The 11,295-nt window shown below is 41.9% G+C and overlaps 1 protein-coding gene across 1 annotated transcript; it reads right to left on the bottom strand.

Moving 5' to 3' along the window:
- Nucleotides 1-54: 54 nt before the first annotated feature.
- On the bottom strand, nucleotides 55-6,992 carry cdaa (cytidine deaminase a). Its single transcript, XM_066691126.1, has 4 exons — nucleotides 6,698-6,992; nucleotides 5,553-5,664; nucleotides 2,907-2,964; nucleotides 55-1,000 (listed from the first exon to the last, which is right to left on the bottom strand). Exons 1-4 carry the CDS (start codon nucleotides 6,864-6,866, stop codon nucleotides 860-862), a joined length of 480 nt encoding a protein of 159 aa, XP_066547223.1. The 5' UTR covers nucleotides 6,867-6,992; the 3' UTR covers nucleotides 55-859.
- Nucleotides 6,993-11,295: the final 4,303 nt, after the last annotated feature.

Below are 11,295 nucleotides of genomic sequence, written 5' to 3' on the forward strand. Positions count from 1 at the left end.
CTCTACACATATCTGTCTAATAAATATGTCAATATATGATCCCAAACAGCAGTCCACAACATAACATGTTTTTTTATTATGCAAAACATTTAATACATGTTTCATTATATTTACATAAAGAAAAGCTTAACCCCAATGCATTCAAATGCATTCATCATTGATACTCAAACTATTAACACAAACCGCAGATTTCTGCTCCTTGTTTGAAACATCATTAGTGGTCCATGGATTGGTTTGGTAATTGTTGCACAATTCTTAGAAAAATGTGACTGAAATCAAGAACTGCATTTCATATATTCACACATTTATGAAACAATCGCAATAAATATTAACATTATCTGTAGTATTTATCTGATGCACTGTATATTTAAATGCATCACAAAACATGATTTGGTCCACAATGGAATGTATTGTATAATCTAGTTCCTGCGTTGTTCTGTAGGGCGGCTAACTTCAGTATTCTGATAAAATGTAGTAGGGTTTGGTACACAAATGAGTCCTGAGTCTCCACACTTCAGCTGCAGTGAAGGTCATTCCTGTGGGCCAGATTCAATCAAAACTTTGACCCAGCCGCCAATAGCAAACTACAAACTTGCACTTCAAAGCAGTTCTACTTTTGAGAAGAAAAATTAAGAAAACAAAAGCCCCTACCTAGTGTAGGTTTGTAGTTTTATATTAGCAGGTGCATCCAATTGAATCCCAGCTAGTGATTCTAATGTCTAAGAGAAAAAGAGGTACCGTGGCTCCAATAAATACACATATCTTTGTGTGTCTAGGGCCAAAGCTTTGTGGGAGCTTGGCTTTAAAGCACACAAGCCAGCACCCTTATTGACTGTGTACAGCATTTAAAACCAAGCTCTTAATATCCGTTTTGGATGGAAAACACTTTCTTTCTCTTCAGATCATCCGGCCCAAACGACATGGGCAGCAGCTCATCCACCGTCATCTGCACGTAGGTGCCGTCAGGCTTTGACAGAAACACATCCCAGTCTGTGCCGAACTGCAACACAAATCGCTCTGTAAGTGTTTTAACACAAGCAGCCACACTGGCAAACACACGTGTGAATAGTAGGGGTGGGAGAGTCATTTGCATATTACAGGGGACATGACGTACATCTCAATCTATTTGTCATTATTTGTTTCCTGCATGAACTTCCCCAAGTCCACTCCTGATGTCACTCTTCTGCCAGTTTGTCTTCTCCTCCTGGCCCTTTGTTTGTAGTTTCCCCTATTATTGGTTTATTTCTTTATTTTATTTCACCTTGATTTTACCAGATAAGTCAATTGAGAACCAATTCCCATTTACAATAACGACCTGGCCAAGAGGTGTAAAAAAACAAAAAGAAAAACATAAACAACACACAATTCCATTATCAATCTGCATTAACACAACACACTGTATACAAAGCCAATACATCGATGTGCAATTAAAATGGAAAATGAGATAAAAATGGGGAGGCATGTGTGAAAAGTTTATGGGACTTTTAAGGGAGTTTATTGATCCTTGTTCCCCAATCAATTAGCACACCTGTCCTCTGTGTCTCCGGCTCATTAACACACCTGTCCTCTGTGTCTCCGGCTCATTAACACACCTGTCCTCTGTGTCTCCGGCTCATTAACACACCTATCGCTCATGTCCGTGCTTCACCTGTTCCGTGTATATAAACCCCTTTGTTTGCTTTGCTCTTTGTGGAGTCTTGTCTACTCCCCATAGTTGTATTGCTGAGTGGCTTGCTGGCTGCTAGTGTTGGGTTCCTAATCTACTGTTCTCTCTATGACCGAGGTCTTTGGGTTTCCTTCCCCAGTCCGGTTCTAGACCCTTTCACTTCGAAGGGCTTCTGTCCAGGACCCTGACTCGTGACAATATCTTTTAATGTTTTGGCACATACCATTGCGATCGAGTGCGTGGAGCAGGGGGTACAACTCGTAAAACGGTAGTATTGGGGTTGTTAAGTATATTAAATTTAATCTGTGCAGATCTTCTATTCCTAATACATTGCATTCATAGCTATTTTTTCTAAGAACAATATAACCCTTTCCACATTACTATCAAACCAAATGAAGTAAATATCCAAAGAGAATATATCAAAGAAAAATGTGTTTCAAAATTATAAACACTGGTAATTCCACAAACATATGGCTGGAATAAGTTCAGATTTTTATTTTAATTCTCACTTGGACTTCAAATGAACACTTATCTAATTAATTGTAGCACACATTCTTATAGGCGTAAGGCTGGTATTTATTGAATTATGAAAATGTGGGAGGAGCAAGCCAACATGCTAAGCACTGTGTTATTCTAATTATTTAAAGTATTTAGTTCGAAGATGTGTTTGAGAGCAAGAGGGGATTCAATTGATTTTCAAGCTCAACAAATTAAAAAGAAGAAAAAAGGTGGCGCATGAATTGGATTCTCATTCTATACACTAGTTATATGTAAAATTAAATAAAACCTATAAATAGCTTGGCAAACCTGTCACAGCATTTTCTCGTACTCCTTTAACCAATTACAGTGGCAGTAAGGATAACCTCTTAAAGGACCTAATGCAGACTCCTTGTGTTACCGCCTGCTGGACCGGAGTCTGGCAGGTCCTGTCTGGTGAGAGAGCGGGTCCCCACCCTCCCCTGAGAGCAGTGAGGCAGCTGAGCGCCTCCCTCTGGGAATGCCAGCACAAGCTGTCAGTGGCACAGGCCAGACTGTGTCATCTTAAAGTAATCTCATTGCATTAGTGAACGGCAGTGATGTTTCAAATCTCACTACAGATTATTTTATAAACAAGGTCATTAGTAGTTTTTCTCAGTACCCCTCCCATCATTAGTTCTCGTTCAAAGAGGAATCTAATGAACACAAGGAGAATACCATGTGACAGAGCGTATACAATGCATAACAATGGCGCAACGTGTACCTCTCTCATGACCTGTCGGCACGCCCCACAGGGAGAGATGAACTGGTCCTGCAAATCACTGCAAAACAAGAGCACATGAACAGAACATGCACAGAGCTGTTGAATGCGACTGCATGGCTAACAGGACTGTTTCATGCTTTATATCAAAAAGGGGTCATTTTCCTTTGAGATTTCATTGTCAGCGGTCCCCCAGCTTACCAAACAAGATTGTGGCAACACTGTAATAAAGTGAACACGTGTAGTACGATGTCAAAACATGGTATAACAATGTATAAGAATATAAATGAAAATACAGTGCATCCGGAAAGTATTCACAGTGCTTCACTTTTTCCACATTTTTTTATGTTACAGCCTTATTATTATTATTAAATTCATTATTTTCCTCAACATTCTACAAACAATACCCCATAATGACAACGTGAAAGAAGTTTGTTTGAAATCTTTGCAAATTTATTAAAAATAAAAAACAAAAAAAGCACATGTACATAAGTATTCACAGCCTTTGCCATGACGCTCAAAATTGAGCTCAGGTGCATCCTGTTTCCACTGATCATCTTTGAGATGTTTCTACAACTTGATTGGAGTCCACCTGTGGTAAATTCAGTTGATTGGACATGATTTGGAAAGGCACACACCTGTCTATATAAGGTCCCACAGTTAACAGTGCATGTCAGAGCACAAACCAAGCCATGAAGTCCAAGGAATTGTAGACCGCTGAGACAGGATTGTATTGAGGCACAGATCTGGGGAAGGGTACAGAAAAATTTCTGCAGCATTGAAGGTCCCAATGAGCACAGTGGCCTCCATCACCCGTAAATGGAAGACGTTTGGAACCACCAGGACTCTTCCTAGAGCTGGCCGCCCGGCCAAACTGAGCGATCGGGGGAGAAGGGCCTTAGACAGGGAGGTGACCAAGAACCTGATGGTCACTCTGCCAGAGCTCCAGCGTGCCTCTGTGGAGAGAGGAGAACCTTCCAGAAGAACAACCATCTCTGCAGCACTACACCAATCAGGCCTGTATGGTAGAGTGGCCAGACAGAAGCCACTCCTCAGTAAAAGGCACATGACAGCCCGCCTGGAGTTTGCCAAAAGGCATCTGAAGGACTCTCCGGCCATGAGAAACAAAATTCTCTGGTCTGATGAAACAAAGATTGAACTCTTTGGCCTGAATGGCAAGCATCATGTCTGGTGGAAATCAGGCACCGCTCATCACCTGGCCAATACCATCCCTACAGTGAAGCACGGTGGTGGCAGCATCATGCTGTGGGGATGTTTTTCAGTTGCAGGAACTGGGAGACTAGTCAGGATCGAGGGAAAGATCAATGCAGCAATGTACAGAGACATCCTTGATGAAAACCTGCTCCAGAGCGCTCTGGACCTCAGACTGGGGCGAAGGTTCATCTTCCAACAGGACAATGACCCTAAGCACACAACCAAGATAACAAAGGAGTGGCTACAGGACAACTCTGTGAATGTCCTTGAGTGGCCCAACCAGAGCCCAGATTTGAACCCGACTGAACATCTCTGGAGAGATCTGAAAATGGCTGTGCACCGACGCTCCCCATCCAACCTGATGGAGCTTGAGAGGTCCTGCAAAGAAGAATGGGAGAAACTGCCCAAAAATAGGTGTGCCAAGCTTGTAGCATCATACTTAAAAAGACTTGAGGCTGTAATTGGTGCCAAAGGTGCTTCAACAAAGTATTGCGCAAAGGCTGTGAATACTTATGTACATGTGCTTTATTTGTTTTTTATTTTTAATATCTTTGCAAAGATTTCAAACAATCTTCTTTCACGTTGTCATTCGGGGGTATTGTTTGTAGAATTTTGAGGAAAATAATGAATTTAATCCATTTTGGAATAAGGCTGTAATACTTTCCGGGTGCACTGTATATGAAAAACATTGAACAAAATATACTGTTCTTTCAGGAAAGCACAGGCAGGGCTTTCAATCCTCCAGCAGACATTGTTCAATGTTATCTCCCTATCTTAAGACTAATGGATATTTTAGCCCTTAGTTCAGATTTTAAGACACAGGAGCTGTCAAGGAAAATTAACAGGACTGTGAAATTCCCAGAAAATACAAAGAGTTGTACTGACAAGCTGTAAGCAAAATATGTCAGTTGTGCAGAATAAGTGCAGGAACAGACTTATCAAGAATCGGAAACATGCTCTGTAGCAGTGACTTCAAACAGCCTGGGTCTGGTGACATGACCTTGTTTTCATCATGTGCTGGTGTGGTCAGCGTTGTGATTGAAATCAATGCAGTGGCAGACAGAAGTTTACACACACCTTATCTTAACTGAGTTCAGTCAACAGGTATCTTTATTTTTCCTCCCAAAAAAACTAAATTCTGTGTTGAACAAATTAAAAAAGCAGTAAGATTTACTGAACCATATTCATTCAAGTCAAATAATCACAGAAGAGTGCTGTTTTAATTGAAGGGTGGGAAGTACTTTCCACTGAAACTGGGCATCTCTAAGACAGGCATGAATTCATCAGCACGACCAATAATAATGTGAGAAGGAGCAGCCGAGCAGGACACCTGCAATGGGAAACCCAGCGCAAAGGCACGTCTCTGAACTGCGATGCCCGAATGACACATGCAGTGTAAACAGGCTACAGAGGGAACTGCGAGAGAAGCATTACCTGGCGATGGAAATTGCGGTGAAACTCTTGTAACCCTCTGAAACAGCTTTCAAAACCGCTGTCCTCTCGGCACACACCCCCAGGTTGTAGCAAGCGTTTTCAACATTGCATCCTGACCGAAAACAACACGAAGATATCAGTGGGATTTTCTAAATCCTTTTTTTGAAAAAATATATCGCTGAAGAGATCAGTGTATTTAAAATCGCTCATTCATGTGTTTGTTTAGTGTTAAATCCATGCTTTGTGAAATGTTTGTAAAGGAACAAAGCAATTGCAACCAAATGCAAGACAGACCCATTTATCCAGTAATGAGCATGGCAAACCACATCCACAACCTCAGATTACTCATTACTGGCACTGGTCTGTTTTGAACATTGCTGGGGCTATTATGACTCCAGCAGTGGCCTTGGACTGAGCGAAGCTTTAAAGCTTTTCATTTCACGGGTCCGTGCACACTGCCATTGACCTGAAGTAGCTGTTTGTTTAACAGCACAGAAAAATACAGAGAGAAAATCAACCAATTTTGGCATCAAATAACTTGGACATGGGCTTTGAGAAAATGATGTCAGGTGTTGCTTATGAAATGGAATTGAGTCTATATCCCCAAATTGAGTGAGGGACTGCTGAGCTTTTGAGAGGTCTTGGTTTGATTTACAGGGTGTAATGTTAAGGGTCCTCCTCTGGGTTACAGCCAAACTTTAAGCTGCCATATAAAAAACCTCCAGTTTAATTATTAACTTGGTTAAATAATACATATTATGCAAGACAATGTTTCAATGAGTTACCAGTTGAGTACAGTGTCTACAAAAGTATAAACTTCACATGAACAGGTATTTGTTGGACATAATAAGGTAAATCCATGCAAAACGAAGTCAGAATCAAAATATCATTTTTTTTTTTTTCATCTCTTGTGGAAATGTTATCCTTTGGCACTTTGAACTTGATTTGAATTAACTATATTGCTCAGACTCACAGTATAAAAAGCAGAACATTTCACATGATATAGTTACCCTGTTCAAATCATAATAATATCCACCACCATCCTGATAATATTGTAGTAAACGTGTTATTCTATAGGAGAGCCTGGGTAGACTATCGACAGATAAAAACAATTATACACGAGTAAATGGCCCATAGAGTCTCACCTATGAAGACATTCCCGTCGCTGGTCATTAAAGCAGCCCCGACTCTGAACTTGCTGTAAGGGCAGTAAGCAAATTCCTTGGCCTGCAGAGATCTGTGGATCAGTGCTTTGATCGGATCTGTCGGAGAGCACAGGCGAAGTGTCGCCGTGTCCGTGTCGTTGTCCTGCATCTCTGCTCTTCTCTGTCTCTGCACTCCCGCAATGCCGCCCGTGAGACAAGCGCACGGTGCGGACGCAGGCTGTGTTTTGTAGCCTCTGTTTTGGCCCCAAGTTCACTGCCGGGTGGGAGGAGTAGAAGCAGGTTGGGGGTTACATCATTGTGAAGGCTGGGGCTGGACATCAGGCTTCACATCACATCTTACGAAAGCCGCGTTTGTCACAGAGGTCCAGCCCAGTTTTCAATGTGTGCACACCGGACGCAGTGACCACAGGGCACACTGGACATGTGCCAGACAGGCAGACACAAACACAGCCTCATGGACTGAAGGGGGGGAGACTTATCGCTCAAAGCATCAAACCTGCGCGGGTTTTAGTTGTCCGTCTTTTCAGAAGCAACAAATGGTTTATTTTTGACGAGGAAAGCGACCAGACTATTTTACACAAATTAGGCTCTAGTCTGGTAACCCTTTATCAGTTAGTAACCTCTTTTGATTTGTTCTGATACAAGAAGTTTCTTAAAGGTCTATTTCCTGTTTGATTTGGTTGGGAGTGATTTGATGCACAGCTGACATGAGCATCTTGGGCTCAGGAAGGAAATTGCATTGGACTATTAAATGGTCAGTCCTTATACACCTTATTGCTGATGTAAAATAAACCCCAATGCACCGAAGAGTTTCTCTGAGTGCAATTACTGTGTCGTACTATATTGCCACATTATAAAGCACACATCGCAGACCCTTTTAAATAGTCGAAAATTATTGTGAAAGTATAATTACATTAAGTTATTGCATTACATTATTGCATCTCAGTAAGCAATAATGCATCATACATTGAAATGTGCAAATCAGAGGTCTGCGGTATCATCAGTATTCACACCCAATTCTTTGGAAATTTGCAATGCAAAATAATAGTGTGATCTTACAATTACGCCATACAGTAATAATGTAATATGTGTGACTACATTGTGCAATATTTTCCCGTAAAAAGACAAGGACCACACACACGCACCAGCCTGTGTACAGCCTTCATTCAACGCTGGAAACTGCACGTCTTGCTGATGGACACTTGACTCCTGGCGCCCAGGCAGGTGGGCAGCAGCCGCTGTGTGGCGCTGTTTCAGACGGACTCCCCAACACCCGGCGAGGGCAGTTACAAAATAACACGAACAAACTGAACTGAGACGAGGTAAGGCTAGATATGAGTTTCTACTGAAGGACTCTATAATAATGACGACACAGGAGATGCAGTGAAGAAAGACAATGATGTTTCTCATCACAGCCAGCATGCGGTAACAGGATGTCTTTCTCAACATGAGAATGATGCTGAACAGAGCCAGACAGTGTAGGCCTGCTGCACCATAATTCATATAATACGGAAGAAAAATAAGATTTGAAATTGATAATCTGGGCTTTTCCAGTTACCCATTCGCACTGAAATACTGAACTCTGAGCTTGAGTAGAGTGAAAAAGACTGACCTGAACTCAATGGACAAACACAACACACATGGCAGAACTAAATCAGACTATAAAATGAGCTTCACAGCCAGTGTAAATACACCAGTTACTGACTAATAATCTCCTGATTCCTGAAGTCATTCAGCTGGGGTGCTGATCAAGCGGCAGCAGCAACGGACATGCATTTAGTCAGGCATCCCTGTACCAATAATAGGACTAACACACTGGCACAGAACAATTAATTTAAAACACTAAAATCATAACAATGTTAGTCACATGACCAATAAAGGCCAATCAGAAAGTTTTATTAAATGGTTAATACATGGATTTGAACGCTGAAACAACAACGCGACACGTGACAAGTTGATCACAAGAGATGGTTTATACTCAGTGATCCGGTCAAGGCATTGGCATGGGCAGGGGACTAACAGGCACACTTTGTAAAGGCTGCACTGAGAACTTTCATACAGAAATTATCCAAGCATTCAGACACTTCTGTTACTCAGCCTCCAGAGGGCAGTGTCATCCACAGAATATCCCCACTCCTGTCCTGCACACTGGCAGATCTCATGCTCACTGGAATCAACCTGGATTAACTTGATATCGTAAAACATAACAGAACAAATGTAATATATAATTATTTACAATATTGAATATACAATTACAGATATTAGAATCAGGTGAAGATAGTTTACTTGAAACAGAAATTGGGCAAATATTTAAATTATCAGTGTAGGGTCCAAGAAATGTATTTTTATACACACACGCACACACGCACTCACACACACACACTCACACACGCACACACTCACACACACACACACACACACACACACACACGCATTCACACACACGCACGCACTCACACACGCACACAGACAGACACGCATTCACACACACGCACGCACACACACACACTCACACATGCACACAGACAGAGTAAGATATTAAGGAAGAAAAGAAGATTGAAAATGGGATGCAGTGCATTTGGAAGAAACAGCCACCTGTTGAAAGAGAATCACCCATTTACATGAAGAGAAAATAGTTTGCTCACAAATCTGGTCACTAAACACAAAAATGACACAGAAACGTAATGATACAACACAGCAGGGACAGATGTGTGCTCGAAACAACAAGAGAGTGAAAAACAAATACATGGATCTGAGAACAAACAAAAGTAGGCTTTGTGACATCATTCAGTTAAAATGTTAGAAATGGCAATGGGCCGGACACATCGAAAAAAAGAACAGAGCAAAGATGGACTGTGTAGAGTCAGACACCAAATCTATGGGGATGGATGTATTTTAGAAGTGTTGCACCTGAAGTTTGTGCAGAGGTTGGATTTAAGTCTCCATATTCTTGGAGATAGTCAACATGGGTTTAGACGAGGCAGATCATGTCTTACTAATTTATTAGAATTTTTTGAACATGCAACTGCAGCTGTAGATCATGTGAAAGCATATGATATGATATACTTAGATTTCCAAAAAGCTTTTGATAAGGTTCCACACTAAAGACTGACCCTCAAATTGGAAGCTGTAGGTTTTCAGGGTAATGTAAGTAGATGGATTATGAACTGGTTGATGTATAGGAAGCAGAGGGTGTCGATTAGAGGAGTCGCTTCTAACTGGAGTGAGGTTGTTAGTGGAGTTCCACAGGGATCAGTACTAGAGCCTTTGCTTTTTCTAATCTATATTAATGATCTGGACTCTGGGATAGTTAGCAAACTTGTCACATTTGCAGATGATACTAAAATAGGTGGCTCAGCAGATACAATCTCGGCAGCACAAGCTATTCAAAGGGACTTAGATAACATTCAGCTGTGGGCCGACACCTGGCAGATGAAATTCAATGTGGACAAGTGCAAGGTATTACATGCAGGTAACAAAAATGTCCACTATAATTACAGTATGGGAGGAATAGGACTAGATGAAGTAACTAGATGAGAAAGACCTAGGAGTCTATGTGGACTCCTCACTTTCTCCATCCAAACAATGTGGGGAAGCAATAAAAAAGGCAAACACAATGCTAGGGTATATTGTTAAAAGTGTAGAATTGAGAACAAGGGCAGTGATGTTCAGACTGTACAATGCACTAGTTAGAGCTCATCTGGATACTGTGGACAGTTCTGGACTCCACACTTCAAGAAAGATATCGCTGCTCTAGAGGCAGTTCAGAGGAGAGCAACCAGACTTATTCCAGGTCTGAAGGGAATGTCCTACTGAGAGACTGAGGACCTGAACCTTTTCACCCTGGAACAGAGGAGACTACGTGGGGACTTGATCCAAGTCTTCAAAATCATGAAAGGCATCGACTACATCAAACCAGAGGAGCTTTTCCAGATCAGCAGGGACACACACACCAGGGGACACAAATGGAAATTGGGCTTCAAGGCGTTCAAGACAGAAAACAGGAGCCACTTTTTCACACAGAGAGTAGTCACAATCTGGAATAAACTACCCAGCGATGTGGTAGAAGCTGAAAGTTTGGGAACATTTAAAAACAGACTGGATAGGATCCTTGGATCACTTAGATATTAATGGACACCAAACGAGCACGATGGGTCGAATGGCCTCCTCTCGTTTGTAAACTTTCTTATGTTCTTATGTTCTTATGTAAGTCCTTTAGAAAATGGTTTTCCAGGACAGTTGTGATATTTGTTTGTCTCTCTTCCGGCAGATGGATCTGTACGTAGTGCTGTGGTCTCTGGTCTTAGTGGTGCATGCCGAGATGACTCGCAGTCTCTAGCAGAGCCCTGCAGGAAGCACCCGTCAGCCCGGACGACAGGGCCTCCACAGCAGTGCCGGTCCGAGAACTGAGCGGAGTAGGGTGTGGCTTCCTGGCCTCCTATTATCCTCTTCCTAAATGATGCTGGTCATCAGGGGAATAAGAAAACTTAAAGCGAAAAGGCCCATGAGGATCTGCTGTGAAAGGACACACTGTGGGTGTGTTGGGTGTGTCTTGTGCCGACAATGTCACCGGTTAG

The sequence above is a fragment of the Amia ocellicauda genome, chromosome 18 (assembly GCF_036373705.1).
Source record: "Amia ocellicauda isolate fAmiCal2 chromosome 18, fAmiCal2.hap1, whole genome shotgun sequence".
Lineage (NCBI taxonomy): Eukaryota > Metazoa > Chordata > Actinopteri > Amiiformes > Amiidae > Amia > Amia ocellicauda.

Coding starts and splice junctions, on each gene's coding strand:
- cdaa (XM_066691126.1), bottom strand. CDS start 6,866: ATGCAGGACAACGACACGGACACGGCGACACTTCGCCTGTGCTCTCCG. Junction 5,665..6,697: donor CGACGGGAATGTCTTCATAG/GTGAGACTCTAT, acceptor GTTTTCGGTCAG/GATGCAATGTTGAAAACGCT. Junction 1,001..2,906: donor GCCGACAGGTCATGAGAGAG/GTACACGTTGCG, acceptor TTTGTGTTGCAG/TTCGGCACAGACTGGGATGT.